The sequence below is a fragment of the Cherax quadricarinatus genome, chromosome 68 (assembly GCF_038502225.1).
Source record: "Cherax quadricarinatus isolate ZL_2023a chromosome 68, ASM3850222v1, whole genome shotgun sequence".
NCBI lineage: Eukaryota > Metazoa > Arthropoda > Malacostraca > Decapoda > Parastacidae > Cherax > Cherax quadricarinatus.
Window position 1 is genome coordinate 5,388,681 of NC_091359.1, and position 24,074 is coordinate 5,412,754.

General features: G+C 40.4%; 1 protein-coding gene and 1 non-coding gene across 2 annotated transcripts in view; both read right to left on the reverse strand.

The window, feature by feature from the left end:
* Positions 1-2,388: 2,388 nt before the first annotated feature.
* LOC128706187 (large ribosomal subunit protein eL8-like) overlaps positions 2,389-24,074 on the reverse strand; it is a 28,826-nt gene continuing 7,140 nt past the window's right edge. The window contains exons 2-6 of the mRNA XM_070099620.1: positions 14,840-14,966; positions 9,594-9,743; positions 5,386-5,606; positions 5,096-5,218; positions 2,389-2,589 (exon numbers count right to left, since the gene is read on the reverse strand). Of these exons, the coding sequence (XP_069955721.1) occupies positions 2,410-2,589; positions 5,096-5,218; positions 5,386-5,606; positions 9,594-9,743; positions 14,840-14,966 (801 nt within the window). The 3' untranslated portion in view covers positions 2,389-2,409. The remainder of the gene's footprint in view (positions 2,590-5,095; positions 5,219-5,385; positions 5,607-9,593; positions 9,744-14,839; positions 14,967-24,074) is intronic.
* Positions 2,648-2,719, reverse strand: LOC138854775 (small nucleolar RNA SNORD36). The gene has a single exon (XR_011393945.1). It is a non-coding gene; the product is annotated as a small nucleolar RNA SNORD36 (small nucleolar RNA).

Consider the following 24,074-nt stretch of genomic DNA (forward strand, 5'->3'; position numbering starts at 1 on the left):
ATTCAGCCCCCGTTTTATCGAAACTCGATTATGGTGACCAGATTTATTCAGCGGCCTCTCCTGCTACTCTCTCTAGCCTTAACCCCATCCATCACCAAGGATTACGTTTATGCCTTGGTGCTTTTCGCTCTTCCCCTGTTGAGAGCCTCTATGCAGAAGCGAATGTTCCATCTTTGTCTGATCGCCGTGATGCCTATTCTCTTCGCTACTATGTACGCTCTCACGATCTCCACAATCCTTCCATTTATAGAATGGTCACCGATATTAGTATAAATTCTTTATTTGTTCGCCGCCCCTTTTCTCTTCGCCTACATTCGCTCTTGTCTTCCCTTCAGTTGCCACCTTTATATGTTCATGTAGCATCTCACTTTTTCCCTACCCCCCCCCCCCCCTGGGAAGTTCCAGCTGTTCGGGTCTGTTCTTTCTCACTCCCTTGCTCGAAAGCCCAACTGCCTACGGTGGCTTCCCGCTCTCTTTTTCTTGATCACTTCCACTCATTCTCATGCCATCGCTGTGTACACAGATGGCTCTAAGTCTTCAGACGGTGTCGGATTCACAGCAGTGTTTCCGGAAAGCGTCGTGAGAGGGCATTTACTATCTTCGGCTAGCATGTTTACTGCTGAATTGTATGCCATTCTTGCAGCATTAATTCGTATCGCATCTATGCCTGTCATCATTTGTGATAGTCTCAGACTCGCTTAGTGCTCTACAGGCTGTCCTTGATGTTGGTGAGGGGCTCTTGATTTAGGGAATTGGATCTGTGCTCCAGTTCCCCGAATTAAGCCTGAATGCCTTCCACATCCCCCCCCAGGCCCTGTATAATCCTCCGGGTTTAGCGCTTCCCCCTTGATTATAATAATCTACAGGCTGTACGAAAATTTGATACCTCTCGCCCCCTAGTTCTTCGTATCCAACTTTGGCTACGCCGTGTCTCTACCAAACATATAGTTTTTTGTTGGGTCCCTGGTCATGTCGACGTACAGGCAGACACTGCTGTGCGGTCAGCAGTACATGACCTACCAATTTCCTAGATTATTATTATTATAATCAAAAAGAAGCGCTAAGCCACAAGGGCTATACAGCGCTGCAATTTCCTACAGAGGTGTTCCATTTCTGGACTATTTTGCTGCAACAGCTACCCACCTTCACACCCGTGGGCAACAACGTTGGTCAACCCTGCTCGGTAACAAACTTCATTCTATTAAACAGAGCATAGGTTACTGGCCGCCGTCTTGTCATCAGTGCCGAGGATGGGAGACCCCACTCTCCCGCCTTCGCATTGCCACACTCGTCTTACTCATGGATTATTATAATCAAAAAGAAGCGCTAAGCCACAAGGACTATAGAGCGCTGCAGGGCAGGAAGAGAGGGCATCAGGTGGCAAAAGGGAGATGGATGAGTAATAGGTTACGGATGACAGCGGGGTAGTGGATGGTGAAAGGATAAAGGGCAGCAAGAGACTGAACTAGAAAGGGTTGAGGGGAGTGCGAAAAGTATCATCCGAGTTTGTGGAGTAAATCAGTCGTTGTCAAGAAGTCAATGAGAGAGTCAGGATTAAAGGAGGGTCCATCAGCAAGAAGGGAAGGTAGAGATAGTAGTAGAACGAAGACTACGTTGGAGGTAAATTCTGCGTGCTCGTTGATAGAGGGGGCACCCTGTTCCTCTGTGAGCAGTGTCAAATTCCAGTATCGATCAGCCACATTCTGTTAGACTGCCCTATCAACGAGCACGCAGAATTTACCTCCAACGTCGTCTTCGTAATACTACTCTCTCTTTACCTTCCCTTCTTGCTGATGGACCTCTTAATATTGACTCATCTACTTCTTGACTGATTTTCTCACAAACCCTGATACCTTTCGCATTCCCCTCAGCCCTTCTAGTCCAGTCTCTTGCTGCCCTTTACCCTTTCACCATCCACTGCCCAGCTGTTATCCGTAACCTATTACTCATCCATCTCCCTTTTGCCACCTGATGCCCTCGCTTCCCTCCTGCCCTGCAGCGCTGTATACCCCTTGTGGCTTAGCGCTTCTTTTTGATTAAAATTATCCTCATAACCTTACCCTTTCCTGTATTCACTTTTTTCTTCTTTTGGATACCCTACCAAATTCATCCACAAATCTCTGCAACTTCTCTTCAATCTCCCAAGAGCACAGTGTCATCAGCAAAGAGCAACTGTGACAACTCCCACTCCATGCAAATATTTAATAGTAGTTAGGGGTTTGTTCAAGTAAAATTTAAGTCAAAGTGGGTGTCAGAGGTTAGTTTACAAGCTTATCTGCATCAAAGATGGGGGCTTCCATGAAGAGAAGAGAAGAGAAAGTGAAAGCTGATATTAGGTGCAAGCAACTTCACATTTAATTTAAAAGGGGGTTTAAGAGAAAAAAAGGAAACGCCAGATACTATTTTATTTTAACGGTTTTTGGAAATTTCCCTGGCCTTAGCCCGTTCAAGCTTTGTGATCCGGGAGGCAGATTTTGCACCAAGAATTCCACCACCCCAGTTCTTACGAATCTCATCATAGCGGTCATTGTAGTTTGTCTTCACACACTCAAGAAGCTTGTTTAGATTGGTGCGATCATTAGCTTCCACCTGAAAGTGGAAGGAATTGGTTAACTTTTAACAGAATTAGGATGTAACTTACAATTTAATCTCATCAGTATTAAAAAGCTCGTTTGGGAGCATCATAACAAATCAGTAATTAATTTAATCATCATTAAAACGTTTCATAAAATTAAAAATACTACATATAGCAGTTACTTTTCAATTAATGAAAGGAAGGAGAATTATAGTTGGGAAGTGCTAAACTCAAAGGTCAGACCACCTGCATTTTAGGAATAAAATTTAAACCCATGAGTGGTGACCCAGTGGGAAACACTGTCAACAGCATTCTGAAGGGGTTCCTAACATAGGCCCTCAGCCTGGACGGTCAGGGGTAAACATTAATCCAGACAGAAATGCACAAGGGAGGGAAAGAAAAATAAGACTGCCTCTAAGGCCTAAAGAATGAGCTTGGGCCAATGCATTAAGCCAGGTAGCTTTTTCCAGAATGGAAGGGGGGGGGGGGGTATGGACACACACAACCAGCATGCATTTGCTAGCAATGGCTTTCCAAACGGACTAAGGGGTCGATAGGGGATCAGCCCCAACAAAAGAAATTGACAAATACGAAGAATTATGCACCTCCCAATACTACACCAAACATTTATTAATAGCAATTTTCTACTGAAGAGGAAGAACCTGAGATCAAACAAGGTTAAAGAGATAAAACTGTGTGCCATAGGATGTAAATATTGAAGCATCAAAATAGATGCCATCAGACCCAGTGGCAGACAGTCGGCAAGTGGAAAGCACAGTCTGCTATTATTAAAATCTAAGCATTAACTGGCAGTTTGGGAAGAAACTATGGGGCCCAGATGAAGCCCTTGAGATATATGGGGAAGATATAGCCCAATTTCTGTAGCAACTTAGGTCTGCAATGCTGATGCTGGCAACCATAAGTACAGGAGCTGGGTCTAGAGTGCCTGCCACATAATTTTCTAACTTTTTTTTTCCAAATTGCTATCATAGTAGTAGAAGAGAATCCTGTCATCAATTCTGTTTTGGTACCCAAATAACATGGCAGGCAACCCTCACTGGCTTAAAATCAAGAAGCTACTCTGTGGTTACTTTAAAAGTAATGGTCCCATGCAGGATGCTTCAGGCACACTGCAGAGTCAAACAAGGGAACATTTACAAGAATGTTTACCAGAGATTTCGGGAATTGCATTGGAGGCTGTAGCTAAAACAGGACTAGAAACTTTACCACTCATCTTGGGATAAAATACGACACCCCCCCCCCCCCCCAAAAAAAAGAAAAGAAAAGAAAAGAAAAGAAAAGAAAAGAAAAGAAAAGAAAAGAAAAGAAAAAAAAAATAAAAAAAAAACACGGATGCAAAAGAGCCTGATCCACTCATTCAAATTGCCAACATGAGCTACAAGGGAGTCAGAAATATGAATAGAAGTAATGAGAATGGAGAAATGATTGCTTTCATGTAGATATGGTACCATAGTTGAAAATATTTCAGGTAACTAATTTTTGGAGGATCTAAAATATAGGTATTAAGCATAACCACAAACCTAAAACAAATACATGGCAATGAATAGCTGTTGGAGTGTAAGCAGGGTAATATTTAGTGAAGGGATTCAGGGAAACCGGTTATTTTATATAACCGGACTCGAGTCCTGGAAATGGGAAGTGCAATGCCTGCACTCTAAAGGAGGGGTCTGGGATATTGGCAGTTTCGAGGGATATATTGTGTATTTTTTATATGTATATACTTCTAAACTGTTGTATTCTGGGCACCTCTGCAAAAACAGTGATTGTGTGTGAGGTGAAAGTGTTGAATGATAATGAAAGTATTTTCTTTTTTGGGTCGCCCTGCCTCGGTGGGAGATGGCAGACTTGTTGGGAGGGGGGGGGGGGAGAAAAAAAAAAAACTATCTTAGGCCATCCTAGCAAGTAGAAAATGAAGGACTGCTCTACACTGGTGGAACATACTCATCCCAAAGGACAACTTGCGATAACGCAAGGCATTAGAATAAATTTTAAAAACCTAAATAGGCATTAGAATAAATTTTAAAAACCTAAATTGGCATTAGAATAAATTTTAAAATCCTAAATATTAAAGTCAGTTAATTCAGTTTAAGAGATTGTTAAAGTTGTAAACTATAATTAGAGATTTTCCATTACAGTAATGTAGTTTACAAGTTTTCCAACATTTAGAACTTTACACAGCCTGAATGTTTTGATCTTTAAAATAAATGAGAATGGCTTCTTATTTTCATACATTACTTAACATGTCTATATTCAGGAATTATTTTTTAAATTTAAGACTTGTAGGGGTACCCATGATTAGTAACCAGAGATAACTAAAGCACCTCCCTAGGTTACCTAATACATTACCCACTGAGTAATAATCATTGCCTTAGAAAATCAACAGTTATAATTTTAAGTAAATGAAAGTACTAGCATCTGCAAAAAAACTTGGTATGATCCCATCCCTAATATTCAATTTAAAATCCCTTTACAAATTAAAATATGGCTACTTATACTTACATCTGTGATTGCAATGCAGGAAGTTTTCTTCCTCCTTACAACAACACCCATCCGTGACTTATTGTTTACAATACAGTAAGGCACTCCCATCTTGCGGCACAGAGCAGGCATGAACAACACAATCTACAAATAAGGTCACAAATTTAATGCTGAATTTTTAATATACCTAGTGTAGGACTTCAAAAATATAATCAGTACTATCATCATTAAACATCACACAATCAGGTGAAGCGATTCTAAAGACATCATGGAAATCAAGAAAATATTTGATTACCACATGAAACCCATACCTCCACTGGCTCAACATCACTGGCAATGCAAACCAGGCGAGCCTTTTTCTGCTCAACCAGTTTTGTGACAGTGTTGACACCATGACGAACAAATATCTTGCGCTTTGTTGGGACATCCTCCTTGCCAGCTGCTCTTGCAGCAGCACGCCTGCGCAGCCTTGCCTTCCTAGCAGCTTTGCTCTCAGGACGATACTTGTCCATCAAACGAAACAGCTCAGTGGCTAATAAACATGAAATAAAACTCAACATTTCACCAACATACAATATGTAATATGCAAATTATTTACTTCAATTTGATATTTTTTTATTATTATTATTATTATTATTATTATCACACTGGCCGATTCCCACCAAGGCAGGGTGGCCCGAAAAAGAAAAACTTTCACCATCATTCACTCCACTGTCTTGCCAGAAGGGTGCTTTACACTACAGTTTTTAAACTGCAACATTAACACCCCTCCTTCAGAGTGCAGGCACTGTATTTCCCATCTCCAGGACTCAAGTCCGGCCTGCCGGTTTCCCTGAACCCCTTCATAAATGTTACTTTGCTCACACTAACAGCACGTCAAGTATTAAAAACCATTTGTCTCTATTCACTCCTATCAAACACGCTCACGCATGCCTGCTGGAAGTCCAAGCCCCTCACACACAAAACCTCCTTTACCCCCTCCCTCCAACCTTTCCTAGGCCGACCCCTACCCCGCCTTCCTTCCACTACAGACTGATACACTAATTCATTCTGTTTCGCTCCATTCTCTCTACATGTCCGAACCACCTCAACAACCCTTCCTCAGCCCTCTGGACAACAGTTTTGGTAATCCCGCACCTCCTCCTAACTTCCAAACTATGAATTCTCTGCATTATATTCACACCACACATTGCTCTCAGACATGACATCTCCACTGCCTCCAGCCTTCTCCTCGCTGCAACATTCATCACCCATGGTTCACACCCATATAAGAGTGTTGGTAAAACTATACTCTCATACATTCCCCTCTTTGCCTCCAAGGACAAAGTTCTTTGTCTCCACAGACTCCTAAGTGCACCACTAACCCTTTTCCCCTCATCAATTCTATGATTCACCTCATCCTTCATAGACCCATCCGCTGACACGTCCACTCCCAAATATCTGAATGCATTCACCTCCTCCATACTCTCTCCCTCCAATCTGATATTCAATCTTTCATCACCTAATCTTTTTGTTATCCTCATAACCTTACTCTTTCCTGTATTCACCTTTAATTTTCTTCTTTTGCACACCCTACCAAATTCATCCACCAATCTCTGCAACTTCTCTTCAGAATCTCCCAAGAGCACAGTGTCATCAGCAAAGAGCAGCTGTGACAACTCCCACTTTGTGTGTGATTCTTTATCTTTTAACTCCACGCCTCTTGCCAAGACCCTCGCATTTACTTCTCTTACAACCCCATCTATAAATATATTAAACAACCACGGTGACATCACACATCCTTGTCTAAGGCCTACTTTTACTGGGAAATAATTTCCCTTTCCTACATACTCTAACTTGAGCCTCACTATCCTCGTAAAAACTCTTCACTGCTTTTAGTAACCTACCTCCTACACCATACACTTGCAACATCTGCCACATTGCCCCCCTATCCACCCTGTCATATGCCTTTTCCAAATCCATAAATGCCACAAAGACCTCTTTAGCCTTATCTAAATACTGTTCACTTATATGTTTCACTGTAAACACCTGGTCCACACACCCCCTACCTTTCCTAAAGCCTCCTTGTTCATCTGCTATCCTATTCTCCGTCTTACTCTTAATTCTTTCAATAACAACTACCATACACTTTACCAGGTATACTCAGCAGACTTATCCCCCTATAATTTTTGCACTCTTTTATCCCCTTTGCCTTTATACAAAGGAACTATGCATGCTCTCTGCCAATCCCTAGGTACCTTACCCTCTTCCATACATTTATTAACCCTTTGAGGGTTTTGGTCGTACTAGTACGTCTTACGCGTAGGGGTTTTTGTCGTACTAGTACGCATAAATTCTAGCGGCCTCAAATCTCACAGGAAAAGGCTGATAAGCCTAGATGTGAAAGAATGGGTCTGTGTGGTGGGTGTGCGCAGTAGGAAAAAAATCTGGGACCCAGTGGTGCATTGTGGGAATGCCATCATAGTACACAATTTCCACCGTGCCCTGTGGTAAGAAGTTCCTCACTCCTCGGCGAATTGGGACACTTTTGTTCCCCAGTGACAGTTCTAATACAGATGGAAGTGACAGTGAAGTTGAGTTTCAAGGTTCTGGTGAGGTTTTGACCGAAACTAATGACCATAATATGGGTAATAGTGAGGAAAACCCAGACAACCCACAGCCTTCCACCTCTGGTGCTGGGCCATCTTGTTCACGTTCAGTTGTACCAGAATCAAAGAGGAAACTCCTATTTTCCAAAATCCCAGACTCAGATGTGAGCATTGGTGATGATAGTGATAGTGATTATGAACTACAAGCTCTTCAAACTTGTTCCAAGAATGGAGGAGGAGGAGGAGGCAGAGGAGGAGGCAAGAGGAGGAGGAGGCAAGAGGAGGAGGAGGCAGAGGAGGAAGAAGAGGAGGAGGAGGAGGAGGAGGAGGAGGAGGAGGAAGAAGAGGAGGAGGAGGAAGAAGAGGAGGAGGAGGAAGAAGAGGAGGAAGAAGAAGAATACGTAATGATAACAATAATACATAATAATAATAATACATAATAATAATAATAGGTAATAATAATAATAATAATATGTAATAATAAATGTTCACCCATGACAGTAACAAGATAAGGGGAGATAACATCTGATAAGTGCTGATGTTTGATGAGGGTAAATGAGGGTAGAGCTGATACCAAAAGATGAGATAAACATCTCCCTCCCTTTGTTTTTGCTGGTATACTAACATTTCTGTGTCTATTTGCCTGTCTGTCAAGCTCCCTGTCTATCCGTCTAGCTCTGTCTCAGAGAGCCACAAGACTGTGTCATCACTTTTACTCACATCTTCAAGCAGAGTATAGCACTTTGTCTGGGTTTCTTGGGTTATCCTAGGTAATTTATACTATGTATACTTGTATTTATGTGTACCTGTGAGACAGAGATAGACAGACAGATAGAAAGAGAGAGACAGATTGAAAGAGATAGAATGAGGGAGAAAGATAAAACACCATTGTGTATGACACCATGTTTCAGAGTTCCACAAGCTGCAGAACTAATAGGAATATGTTCAGTGACTGTATATTGGTATATATATTATAGAACAATAATAATAAACAATGTTTTGTATTGTTTGTTTTTGTAAACAAGTTTTGTAAACAATATATTGATAATTATGTTTGTGTGCTTATTGTGTTGTATACAACGAGTGTATATATGTACATTGCACCTTACTTTGGTCTCATAGGCCACATAAGTTATGTGAAAAAATAAAATAGTGAAAAAAACAACAAACCTTCAAATACAAGTAAACTAAAGTTTACCGGGTGAGCGGCAGTCGCCGCTGTTGCCATACGCGGCTCATTTTCTGCAAACTTCATGCATCCATATCTCCGTAAGTATTGATGGTAAATTTTTTTTGTTTATCCTATAATGTTTAGAAAAAAAAAAAAAACTATTTTTTCACAAGAAAAAATAATTTTTTTTTTTTTTGAAATTTGGCCGACCCTGAGAACGAGTTTCAGAGAGGGCCTGTCGACCCTCAAAGGGTTAAATAATTGCACCAACCACTCCAAAACTATATCCCCACCTGCTTTTAACATTTCTATCTTTATCCCATCAATCCCGGCTGCCTTACCCCCTTTCATTTTACCTACTGCCTCACGAACTTCCCCCACACTCACAACTGGCTCTTCCTCACTCCTACAAGACGTTATTCCTCCTTGTCCTATACACGAAATCACAGCTTCCCTATCTTCATCAACATTTAACAATTCCTCAAAATATTCCCTCCATCTTCCCATCAGTTTGATATATTAGGTGGTAATGCTTTCTCAGTATTAGCCTCTGTTAGCAAATACTATTCATCACAAACAATGCTGAACATCACATTCTGAGTAAGAGATTGAAGTGTTTGAATACTTATGCCCAACATTACCTTCACTTGAAGATAACTGGTTCAAAGAACCAGGAAAGTTCATGATTCAAATGAACATCTCTTCAATCCTGCACCGCTCTTAATGAGCCTAAGGATCATTTCAGTTAGGTGATTAATACCTTTCTGACGGTCAAGAGTCTGCTTGAACTGATGGATAGGAGGGGGTATCTTTAAACGCTGTTGAAGAACTGCCCTCTGACGCTGCAGACGTATGTACTTGGGCCATCTCACAAAGCGACTCAAATCACGCTTGGGTTGTATGTCACCACCTGGAGATAAATATACACTTAGTTACAGTATTACATTAGTAAATTACAGATTACATCTCTTTTTTTTGATAACTGTTTGATCATTCTATCTCATCCATCACATGACATGAAGGATGTGTGGGGAGATCCTCTCAATCTAACCCTTGGACTGAAATACCGTACATTAGTACAGTATTAATTCTAAATGGAAGGGTAAAATACTAATGAAGTGAAATTGATTAAATATAATATAGGCACCAAAAACATCCCCCCCCCAACACTGGGCCTGTAACCTATATGGAAGTGCCCACTACACTTATTTAAAGTCTCCTACATTCAGATAAGGTTATAAAAATATATGTACAACAAGACAAAGGGGTGTTTTTTTTTTTTATACGATGTTGCCTATTTCTACCACTGCTTTACTTTATATGCTCTGCTATAACAATAAAAGGCACTTTCCAAATACATCAAATACCCTACAACAATCATTCCCCCTTCCCCCAAATAAGGACAGCCACCAAATGGGAGAAAATGCTTAATTTACCCTTTAGGGGTGGGTCCCGCTGTACTACAGCTTTGAAGCACCCGGGTGGTCTCATTCTACATGATGAGCTCAGCTAAGCCATGAATGGTAAATGAGGGTCTAGGTACAAGGGAAAGGGTCTATGCAGCAAGTATGCACTATATAAAAATCCTACAGCAAGCAGTGCATAATGGGAAAAACCAGACCATTTTTTATTTAAAACAACAACTTTGTGGTGTATCCTCCTATAGTTTTTATTGTTGTATTCTTGGTCTCATTTGACAGAATGGAAGACAAATTACAGAAATAGATCATTCGATTGATTTTAGGACTCAAAGTCGCGGCAACAAATTAAGTCACATGTCCAATACATGTCAACTGGTGGGTCTAATGTGCACCCATGAATGGAGCGATATTTATACAATTATTACAATACTGCATAACAGTAAATATTCTATTTTTGTGTAAATAAAAAATTAAAATGGAACTGATGTGTAAAGCCTTGAAACTAAACTAATGAACAGAGGCAATGTTATTTTAGTGCCAGGAATGCCAGTATGAAATTGGCCAAATTACCAATTTGTGATCACTATTGGGTAGTTGAAATGGGTGACTGGGTGATTTCTTGTGCTCAATTTATAAAATGTTGACATACGTACTAGGAAAATAACTAAGGATTTGGTCAACTAGAACAATGTCATTGGCCTAAAATTAGACTCAAAGTGGAGAAAATCATTGATGTGTAAATACAGTGGTACCTCGAGTTTCAAACAGCTCCCAACTCGAGCAATTATGTAAGTGTATTTTTGTAAGTGCTTTTGCAAATACTTTTGGGTGTCTGAAACGGACTAACCTAACTTACGTTACTCGGTATGGGAACAAATTTGTTCGGTATCAGCACTCCTACAGTCTTCTAGAATGAATTAAGTTCGTAACTCGAGGTACCACTATCACTGACAGCAAAATTCATGAAAGTGAAATTTTGCCAGTTTTCCACCAAATTTTGTACTTTTTGTGTTATTACCTTCAGAAAAAGATTCTCTACCATTTCATAAGTTTTTTTTTTTTTTAAATTTTGCGACTCAGAGCAAGTCTGAGAGCAGGGGTTGTGACCCTGAAAAAGGTTAAAGCCAAGGTAGAACATAAGCTCAATTTGACTGGTCCTCAAATACCTTCTTACACCATAAAAAGGTCAGGTGTTGCAAGCTGACCGCAACATGCAATCTCTATGTGCCTTTCCGTTTATCTTTTATTTTTACAGTTCCTTGATAATATTAATGAGAAATCACAAAAGCACTTGGAAGTTCACTATTCTTTTCACAGTAGTTGTTCTGCATATTGTGATATATCTACTGTGATCTTACTGCATAACAGATTTGTGTATAATTTATGGTAGCAAATGAGACTAGTATCAAAGTAAATTTTATGCATTCATGACATTTAACTTTCTATAAGAAATTTAAGTCGCATATAAAAATTCATTTAAAAAAAAAATCCACGTTTAACCCTTAAACGGTCCAAACAAATCGGCATTCAAATTCGTAGTGCTACAAAAGTAGATCTACTTTTTTTACGTTTTCAAATGTAAAAAAAATGTAGGCAAGTTTTTTTTTTACACGTTTTCAAATGTAAAAAAAAAAAATTCTACATTTTTTGTACATACTTTCAGATGTTGAAAAAGCGTACATATACGTTTGGACCATTTAAGGGTTAAGTGGATCCGCACAGTTCAAAACTTAGTTCAAGGGATAACTGTATTTACAATCTTTTGTGAATAATACACTACTCCAGCAGTTTTGTACTATAATACTATCTACAGGTAATACCATGGAAGTTATTACTCATCAATTATGGAGATATTAGCCGGAATATTAACTCTTTCAGGGTCCGTCCCGTAGATGTACGGCTTTATGTTCAGGGTCCAAACCGTAGATCTACGCCAAAATTCTAGCGGCGTCAAATTTAGCGCGAGAAGGCTGGTAGGCCTACATCTGAGAGAATGGGTCTGGGTGGTCAGTGTGCACACTATAGAAAAATATCTGGACGCCCGCATGCCATTGTGGGAACGCCGGCAAAGTAGCTTTGCTCACCATGCCTGGCGGCAAGGAAGCTCTCACTCCCTACTCACTCTCTGGGTGAATTCTTACTCTCCTCTTAACAACTTACAGCTCTAAGACTGATGGAAGTGGAGCTGAAGAGGAATTTTTTGGTTTTGAACCATATGGTACCATAGTGCCATATGGTATAATGGTTTCATATGGTACAATGTACCATATAGTACATTGCACCATATAGTACATTGCACCATATAGTACATTGCACCATATAGTACATTGCACCACATAGTACATTGCACCACATAGTACATTGCACCACATAGTACATTGCACCACATAGTACATTGCACCACATAGTACATTGCACCACATAGTACATTGCACCACATAGTACACTGCACCACATAGTACATTGCACCATATGATACAGGGTCCCTAAAGGAAATAAGTGACTTTTTTGGGTTATCCTAGGTTCTCCAAACATATGCTGCAAAGTATGATATTCTATGTAACTATTTGTGTATACCTAAATAAACTTACTTATGATGCCACATGCACTTGAGTAAGTTTATTCAGGTGTACAGAAATACAATTACATAGATTATCATACATAGCAGCATATGTATAAAATCCTAGGATAACCCAAAAAAGTCAGGGTGACTTATTTCCATAGGGATCCCTGTAACTGTACCATACGGTGTCCTGTACCGTATAGTACCCTGCACCATATGTTATCCTATACTACATGATACCCTATACCATATGATACTGTGTACCAAATGGTCAATAGGTGTTGGTGGCAGGAGAGACCAGCCAAGACTGAGCGAGCTAGCTACAGACTCCCTTTCTACTGACTCCGCAGTTTCGCTTTGTCATCCACCTCAAGGAACATGTAGAGTTCCTGTATATTTGTAATATAAGAGAACATTAATATACAACATTTTTGCATATTTTTGTTGTAAACAATTGTAAACAAAATAATGATGAAAATATTAGTGTTATAGTGTTGAATACAACAGTACCATATGGTACAATGAACCATATGGTATTGTATTGTATGGTATAATGTACCATATAGTACCATAATGTACCATTGCACCATATGGTACTATTGTATCATGGTACCATTGTACCAGATAGTGCCACTGTACCATATTCTACCATATGGTACCATTGTATTATGTGCCATTGTACGATATGGTACCATTGTATCATGTGTCATTGTACCATATGTACAATTGTACTATATGGTACCACTGTACCCTATGGCACCATTGTACCATATGGTACCGTTGTATTCAACAATAACCGCCCTAATATTTTCATCATTTTGTTTACAATAAACTTGTTTACAAGTTTTGTAAGCAATATAATGATAAACAAATTAGTACAGTTATTGTGTTGAATACAATAAGTGTACACTTATACAATATACATTATATTGGTCTCACAGGTCACAAATGTTACTAGAAAGAAGAAAAAGTATAAAAAACGTAAAATAAAAAAAATGCGATTTTGCGGAAGTCACTGATGTTGCCGCCACCCGGTCGCTTTGGGTCAACTTCCAGCCACTGTATCTATCTCGGTAAGTACTGATCAGAATTTTTTTTTTTTTCATTTTATTACCTTCACAAAAATATTATCTTTAATTCTGCAATAAAAAATATTTTTTTTTTTTTTTCAAAATTTCTTGGACACTGAGGCACCCCTTCCAATTTTGGCCTTGGACCCTGAAAGGGTTAACTAACTTTAAGAGCTAAGAAAAAAAATTAACCTTGGAATGGGTACCTATGCAACTACGGCCAGTCAACCTTCAAGCAATTTAGTCGTGCAACAACTATTTGTGCAACAGCTAAGCAATTAAAAATTCCAAGTTTAAAAATTGCATACAAGCAAGGTCTGTCTGATGCACATTAGTTTCCACAAAAACCTGAAACTACAGAGAAACATACATTTTGACTTTCAACCAAACTCTCCTGCATCCAGAAATTCCTATATGTGGAAAATCATGCACTTTTCAACTTTCATGCCCATTTTAGGAGTCTCCTAACCCATGCTCAATACCATATCTTTCAACGCTTCCTAAAGGTAAGTTTGGAATACATTAGATTTACCTTTATTCAGTTGTACCAAATTTAAGTATTTTGGCAATTAAATAGTTTAAAAGGCAGAACATAATGAAATTTCTCCGGCCTTTCCTAACAATGGGTTGAAGGCACTAAATTTTCACTCAACTTATAGAATGAAGGTTATTATATAATTTTATAAATACAAAACAGGAATATAGTGACAGTACTGAAAATATCTAACAGAACTAAATAATGGATATAGCTGGATAAATTAAATTAAAAGGACATGGAAACACTGGTTTGGCAAAAATTGATCAACTAGGGAAATAAGCTATCAAGTACACCATTATTTAAGGAAGAATTCATGATGTCCTTTTTATTACTACGATACAACTTCCACATAACTATGTACGGGGCTTACTGTATTTTATCCACAAGAAACTTCCAAAATGCAATATTACTTACCAATACCAAAGTTCCTAGGCCTCTTCTCAAAGAGGGGATTGACAACCTTCTTGGGGACTACCACTTTTTTAATAACCAAGGGAGCTGCTGCTACCTTCTTAAATTTTCCCTTTCCTTTCCCCTTTACCTGAAATAATTAAAAAGCATTAGACTGAGCTAAACCTTCAGAATATTTTGTTCTAATATGTAATTTGGAGAATTTTCAGTTTTTGTCAATAAATTCCAATAATTATACAGAATGCAGGTAGTAGGTTGGTAGACAGCAACCACCCAGGGAGGTACTACTGTCCTGCCAAGTGAGTGCAAAACTAAAGCCTGTAATTGTTTTACATGATGGTAGGATTGCTGGTGTCCTTTTTTCTGTCTCAAACATGCAAGATTTCAGGTATGTCTTGCTACTTCTACTTACACTTAGGTCACACTACACATACATGTACAAGCATACATATACACATGCCCCTCTGGGTTTTCTTCTATTTTCTTTCTAGTTCTTGTTCTTGTTTATTTCCTCGTCTCCATGGGGAAGTGGAACAGAATTCTTCCTCCGTAAGCCATGAGTGTTGCAAGAGGCGACTAAAATGCCGGGAGCAAGGGGTTAGTAACCCCTTCTGTATAAATTACTAAACTTGAAAAGAGAAACTTTCGTTTTTCTTTTTGGGCCATACTGCCTTGGTGGGATACGGCCAGTTTGTTGAAAGAAAGAATTATACAGAATATAGTAGCTGACTGATGGGTTGAGAACCCTAAATGGTATGCACATTAAGGGTGTGACTCCATGTTTCGGCCAACTCTTATTTTTCAACCAATTTTTTTTATTTTTGGTGTACATTTAGAGGTTCATATGTAGAAGAATGTGACAAAGTTTCAGTATGATTGGCCAACAAACAGAAAAAAAATATTTAATGAGGGAGGGAGAGATACATGATTATATACACCTGGAAAATCCTAGAGGGACTAGTACCGAACTTGCACACGAAAATCACTCACTACGAAAGCAAAAGACTTGGCAGACGATGCACCATCCCCCCAATGAAAAGCAGGGGTGTCACTAGCATGTTAAGAGACCATACAATAAGTGTCAGGGGCCCGAGACTGTTCAACTGCCTCCCAGCACACAAGGGGGATTACCAACAGACCCCTGGCAGTCTTCAAGCTGGCACTGGACAAGCACCTAAAGTCAGTTCCAGATCAGCCGGGCTGTGGCTCGTACGTTGGTTTGCGTGCAGCCAGCAGCAACAGCCTGGTTGATCAGGCGCTGATCCACCAGGCCGCCTGGTCACAGACCGGGCCGCGGGGGCGTTGACCCCCGAAACTCTCTCCAGGTAATATATGGCAGCAAGGCATGACAAAATGGCACTTCGAGTGGCACTTCCGACAATCCCAACCGTTAGAATACATCTGACACTAATTTTGGATGCACATGTTTCATCTAATATATCTTATTATCATGGAAAAAAAATACATTTGATAGACTTTTTGGCATTCACCAAAATATCTGCCCTTTACCTCCCACAAAATCAAAAATATTTGATATATTCCAAAAAAAGAATCAGCACATATTTAAACACTGTTTTATATTGTCAGTGAAAATCATTTCAATACAATCATTAATAATGGTGTACTTTAGCGAAATAAGTGAAAAAGTTACTTCCGAGATATAGGCCTGGAACGCCGGCCGGCCCGCCGTCTCCAAAAAATTTTTTTTTTCGCGAAAATCGCATTTGTTTCAGTGGTTTTCAAAGTAAACTGATGTTCTAGTGCAGTTATCCTCTTCAAAATACCGTTTTCTATCACTCACAGACCAAACAATACAACAAGTAGACTAGGAGTAACTCATTTACATCGAAATATTGCTGGTGGACTCTCGCCATATTATGGCCTATTTTAATCAGTCTAGAGTATATAACATGTTTGTTTGTTATTTATAGTGTGTATTATATCATATTAGATCAATTCTGATAGACAAATAAGCCGTATAGTTGATATATAAGCTGATATAAACGTAATAATGAAGTGATTTCACCTGGCACCATCTGGAGGGGGAGTACTGCCGAGTGTTCTCAGATGGCTCCCGATTGGCTGGCACTCTACTGATAAGCTCCACCTACTCTTATATGATGCCAAATAATCAATTACAGTGGACCCCCGGTTAACGATATTTTTTCACTCCAGAAGTATGTTCAGGTGCCAGTACTGACCGAATTTGTTCCCATAAGAAATATTGTGAAGTAGATTAGTCCATTTCAGACCCCCAAACATACACGTACAAATGCACTTACATAAATACATTTACATAATTGGTCGCATTCGGAGGTGATCGTTATGCGGGGGTCCACTGTATTATATTAGAAAGAATAATGCAAAGAAAAAGCAATAAAAAACAAGGAAAAAATTCCAAAAAAATACATGGGTTGAGAACAGACGCGCTACCTACATCGCCGTTACCATTACCTGGAGTTTACCTGGAGAGTGTTCCGGGGGTCAACGCCCCCGCGGCCCGGTCTGAGACCAGGCCTCCTAATATAAATGACTAATTTATTGTAGAAACGTCTTAGAACATAGATTCTTGTACCATTGTGTTGCCAAAGAGTTAAGCTATTTTTCGGTATATATAAATCAATTTCCATAATTTTTTTATTTTTGGTTGAGCGCGTGCAGAAAATTGCCCACGTGCAACCTTAAGGACTACTGGGTTATTTTTTTTTTTTTTTTTTATTATCACACTGGCCGATTCCCACCAAGGCAGGGTGGCCCGAAAAAGAAAAACTTTCACCATCATTCACTCCATCACTGTCTTGCCAGAAGGGTGCTCTACACTACAGTTTTTAAACTGCAACATTAACACCCCTCCTTCAGAGTGCAGGCACTGTACTTCCCATCTCCAGGACTCAAGTCCGGCCTGCCGGTTTCCCTGAATCCCTTCATAAATGTTACTTTGCTCACACTCCAACAGCACGTCAAGTATTAAAAACCATTTGTCTCCATTCACTCCTATCAAACACGCTCACGCATGCCTGCTGGAAGTCCAAGCCCCTCGCACACAAAACCTCCTTTACCCCCTCCCTCCAACCCTTCCTAGGCCGACCCCTACCCCGCCTTCCTTCCACTACAGACTGATATACTCTTGAAGTCATTCTGTTTCGCTCCATTCTCTCTACATGTCCGAACCACCTCAACAACCCTTCCTCAGCCCTCTGGACAACAGTTTTGGTAATCCCGCACCTCCTCCTAACTTCCAAACTACGAATTCTCTGCATTATATTCACACCACACATTGCCCTGGGTTATACTAGCAAAAATTTGCCTTCCTAGAAATGCACTTACTATATCCCTGGGTTGCAATAAAGCTAAAAAACAATTTAGGCTTAATATCAAAAAGCCTAAATAACAAGCCTCCTGTGTAACTAATTGGTCCAAGTCGGACCACATTATTAGCGCCACCTCCTCAAGTGTGGGTTATTTGCATATAGCCCTCAGATTATACTTCAATTTTACACATCCATGGTAATCTGAACGTTTTGATCTTTTACAGAATGGACACATGAACTGGAAAACAGAAGGATGAAGTTGGTCATGTATCAGAAATCTTTCTTACAAGGATAGACTGAGGGTGCCGAATCTGCAGTTTCAGAAAAGGCATACAGTGAAACCTTGACTGACGAGTTTAATCTGTTCTGTGACTTAGTTCGTAACTCAATTTGCTCGTATATTAAATCAATTTTCATTTAAATTAATTGAAATGCCATTAATCCATTCCAGTGGAATTTCTGCTCTTGGGAGGCAGGACAAAATACTTCAATATAATGCTAATATCAACTTACAAATGATCTGAAACAATACAAATAACACAAACACGATATATACTCTAGAATGAATAAAATATGCCATTATGTGATGAGTGGTGGCAGCCATTCCCAGTCCGACCTTATGTTATGCAGTGAAATGCAGAAAATATTTTATAAAATAATGCTCCATATCCTAGGTAGCAGGTTGGTAGATAGCAACTGCCCAGGAAGGTACTACCTTCCTGCCATGTGAGTGTAAAACGAAAGCCTGTAATTGTTTTACATGATTTTAGGATTGCTGGTGTCTTTTGTCTGTCTCAAACATGCAAGATTTCAGGTATGTCTTGCTACTTCTACTTACACTTAGGTCACACTACACATACATGTACAAGCATATACACACACCCCTCTGGGTTTTCTTCTATTTTCTTTCTAGTTCTTGTTCTTGTTTATTTCCTCGTCTCCATGGGGAAGTGGAACAGAATTCTTCCTCCGTAAGCCATGAGTGTTGCAAGAGGCGACTAAAATGCCGGGAGCAAGGGGTTAGTAACCCCTTCTGTATAAATTACTAAACTTGAAAAGAGAAACTTTCGTTTTTCTTTTTGGGCCATACTGCCTTGGTGGGATATGACCAGTTTGTTGAAAAAAAAAAAAAAATACATATACGTATATCAATTTAAAAGCATAACTTGGATTTCAAATTATTAATTTTGGAAACCTTCGGGTTATAACATTGTTCGTATTGCTCTTGGGCTGTGCGGACAGGCTGCGCAGTAGCTCCTGATTTGTCTAGTCTCTGTGCAGTTTTCACCAGTCTACTCGCAATGGCGGAAGGACACAGGCGCGTCAACACTGCCTTGATTTAGTGACTGGCTTATTTAATAGTCAGAATACTCATTCTGCTGACAGCGATCCTGAGAGATACGTATGGAATTGCCAATGAAGACCTTTACGGTGTAGCATTAAATGGCAATACGAGGTTATTCGTCAAATTCAGACAAGGCTGCACCTATGAGAATATGGTTGCTAAATACCAGGATGTGATAAAGACCGTTAACCCTGGTGTTACCGTCCGCCTTCGAGATGTCTCCCGTGTTTACACATGGGTGAAGGTGCGCAACGTACCCTTTGAAGCGGACGAAAGCGATTTAAGGAACGTTTTTGACCGTTACGGCACCGTGGATCTGGCGGCGTTGGGACACTGGCGTGACGGCCCCCTTGTTAGCATGCAGGAAGGGTCGTTTTCTTTGAAAATGTCCCTTAAGCACCCGATACCGTCGTATGTGGTAATGGAGGACTTCAGAACGCAAGTGTATGCGACATATTCAGGTCAAAGGAGCACGTGTAGACTCTGTGGGGTGTATGACCACATTGCAGCACAATGTCCGATGAGGCATGGAAGACCAGAGGTCGCGACGAGGACGGAGGTGACAGCAGTACCGCAGTCATACGCTGGGGCTACACAGCGTGGGAAACTGTGGAGTGAGGAGGTAGAGGGGGAGACAGAGGAGTCACCTGCCTGCGTAACTACCGGGTGTGGAGGACGTAGGCGTGGTGTCGGCAACGCTGGAGGATGCACACGCACCCGCCCAGGATGACATGGAGGCATCCATTTGAGGGGCTTTAAGGGAGCATGTGGGCAATTTTCCGCGAGCGCTCAACCAAAAATCGAAAAATTATGGAAATTGAGTTATATATACCAAAAAATAGCTTAACTCTTTGGCAACACAATGGTACAAGAATCAATGTTCTAAGACGTTTCTACAAGAAATTATAGTCATTTATATCAGGTATGGTAACGACGATGTAGGTAGCGCGTCTGTTCTCAACCCATGTATTTTTTGGAATTTTTTCCTTGTTTTTTATTGCTTTTTCTTTGCATTATTCTTTCTAATATAATAATTGATTATTTGGCATCATATAAGAGTAGGTGGAGCTTATCAGTAGAGTGCCAGCCAATAGGGAGCCATCTGAGAACACTCGGCAGTACTCCCCCTCCAGATGGTGCCAGGTGAAATCACTTCATTATTACGTTTATATCAGCTTATATATCAACTATACGGCTTATTTATCTATCAGAATTGATCTAATATGATATAATAAACACTATAAATAACAAACAAACATGTTATATACTCTAGACTGAATAAAATAGGCCATAATATAGCGAGAGTCCACCAGCAATATTTCGATATAAATGTGTTACTCCTGGTCTCCTTGTTCTATTGTTTGGTCTGTGAGTGATAGAAAACGGTGTTTTGAAGAGGATAACTGCACTAGAACTTCAGTTTACTAAGAAATACAGTGGACCCCCGCATAGCGAACGCCTTGCATAGCGAACATTCCGCATAGCGAACGCTTTGATCGCTAAAATTTTGCCCCGCATAGTAGACAAAAACCCGCTCAGCGAACTTCGTCCGAGACGCGTCTAATGTGCGGCCTCGGCCAGCCTCACATGTGCCGCCTGTCCCATTGTTTACCAGCTAGCCTCCGCGGTAACATTCAAGCATACACTCGGAATATTTCGTATTATTACAGTGTTTTCGGTTCTGTTTGTTGAAAATAAGTGACCATGGGCCTCAAGAAAGCTTCTAGTGCCAACCCTGTGGTAAAAAGGGTGAGAATTAGTATGGAAATTAAGAAAGATTTTGTAGGGTTTGGGGCTAACCCTGAGAAGCCTATGCCAGTTGTGGAATCCATTGTGCCTACTTCAAAAATTAAGGAAATGTGTGCACAGTGGGTTGAACTGCAAACCTTTATGGATGAAAATCACCCTGACACAGCTGTTGCAAGGCGTGCTGGTGACTATTTCAATGACAATGTTATGGCCCATTTTAGACAAATCGTAAAGGAACGGGAGGTACAGAGCTCTATGGACAGAAAGAAGTCCAGTGACTCTGAAGCTGGTCCTAGTGGCATTAAAAGAAGAAGGGAAGTAACCCCGGAAAAGGACTTGCCTCCAAGTGTTAATGGAAGGGGATTCCCCTTCTAAACACTAACACTCTCTCCCCTCCTCCCATCCCATCAATCATCACCAGATCTTCAATAAAAGTAAGTGTCATGTAATTGTGCATGCCTTTTTCAGTTTGTGTGTACTAAAATTAACATTTTTTTGTGGTAAAAAAATTTTTTTTTCATACTTTTGGGTGTCTTGCACGGATTAATTTTATTTCCATTATTTCTTATGGGGAAAATTAATTCGCATAGCGAACATTTCGCATAACGACCAGCCCTCTTGCACGGATTAAGTTCGCTATGCGGGGGTCCACTGTACACCAAAAAAAACCCGATTTCCGAGCAAAAAAAATTTTTTTTGAGACGGTAGGCCTGCCGACGTTTTCTAGGCCTATATCTCGGAAGTAACTTTTTCACATATTTCGCTAAAGTACACCATTATTAATGATTGTATTGAAATGATTTTCACTGACAATATAAAACAAGGTGTGTTTGAAAATCTGATGTTTCTTTTTTTGGAATATATCAAATATTTTTGATTTTGTGGGAGGTAAAAGGCAGATATTTTGGTGAATGCAAAAAAGTCTATCAAATGTATTTTTTTTTTCCATGATAATAAGATATATTAGATGAAACATGTGCATCCAAAATTAGTGTCAGATGTATTCTAACGGTTGGGATTGTCGGAAGTGCCACTCGAAGTGCCATTTTGTCATACTTTGCTGCCATATATGAAGTCACTGAAATATTTTTTTTCTCTGTTGTTTGTTGGCCAATCATACTGAAACTTTGTCACATTCTTCTACATATGAACCTCTAAATGTACACCAAAAATAAAAAAAATTGGTTGAAAAATAAAAGAGTTGGCAAAATCAGGGACTCTACCCTTAAACGTTTTGTTGGAAGCTTCAACAGCTGATGGACTCCAGGGTGGGCTGGAGGATGTCCGTGTACAAGAGGGAGAGGGAGGCGTCACAAAGCCAACTGTAGAACACCAGGTTGTGACTGTGGAGGTACACAGGGATGATAGATCCGAAGTTGACATGATCATCGATCGTGGCTGTCGCAAAAGGGCTGCAGTGACAACATAGTGACGACGTACTAACTCCCGGACAAAGATCGGGGAAAAAGACATGGCACAATGAGACCCGTAGAGGAGCGGGCGGATCCAAAAATGTTCAGCAAGATAAGAGAGGAAGGCATAGGAGGTCGTGGGGGAAGAAGTGGAGAGAATCGCAAAGGTGTTAAGTGTGTTAGGATATCTAAGGGTAAACCATCAATGAAACCTTCAGGTGTATTACTCTAAACGTTAATGGTTTGAAATCAGACAAGCTTAACTGTCTGGTGGCATTTTTGAGGAAACATGTTCCTGACGTTGTGTTTTTACAGGAACACAATCACAAATCTCCCGGGGAATTGATAATTCCTGAATATGTAGTGTACATGGGCTGTTCTAGCAGATTGAAAGGAGGTGTGGCAGTGTTAATAAAAGAGGCCAGCTCATTTTCTTTACACACCTATGAGGTTGGGGAGGAGGGGAGGGTGGTGCGGGTGGTTGGGGCATGGGGTGGGGTGCAGGTGGGATTCATCTGTCTATGGACCAGCGGAAAGTGATATGCGAATAAAAAACTTTTTTTTAGGGATGTTTTGGTGTATCATTTAAGATCGCTGCCAGCCGTCACGATCACTGGGGGAGATTGGAATTGTCTTGATCGCCGCAAGGATGTCAAACCTAGGGGAAGGGTTTTTTTTTCGGGGGTTTTAGGGGACTTACTGCGGGGTGTGAATGTCTCTGATGTGGGGGGGATGAGGTAGGGAGGAGTGTGCATACGTTTATTAGGAGGGAGTATGCAGCACGATTGGACCGCATATATGTTTCTAGGGGAATCATGGTTCGAACCGTTTGTGCTCTAAATGTGTGTTTCTCTGACCATAGAGGAGTCATGGTGGACGTGGATTGGGAGGGATTACCGAGGCGGTACAGGGGTTTCTGGAAAATGAATGTTGGGTTAATGCGTAAAAGGAGCGTGAGGGAATCTTTTGCGAGTATATGGAAGGAATGGTGGGATAACCATAGGGTAGGGAGTGATATTATTGAGTGGTGGGACACGATTGGCAAGAGGAAGGTGAGAGACTTCTATCAGAGGAGTGGGGTAGAGGAACGAAAAATACAACATGGAACTTTGTCTTATCTGGAAAACCAACTGCAGGACTTATGTGAATGGTACGGGGGTGTACCCGGTGGCGGAAATTGAAAACTTAAAGCACATGATAGGGGATATCCATAATCGTAATTTTGATGTGGCGCGGATAGTGGCATACAGGAGGTATTATGGGGAGATCGCCCTTCGGCGGTTGTCCTGCGGGAGCAGGGCAAACGCCGAAGGGCGACAGAATTAACGAGCTTGGAAGTGCACGAGCAAATGGGGGCTTATAGCAGGGGACAGTACATTACGACAACTGAGGGAATGAGTTGCTATGTGGATAAATGGTAC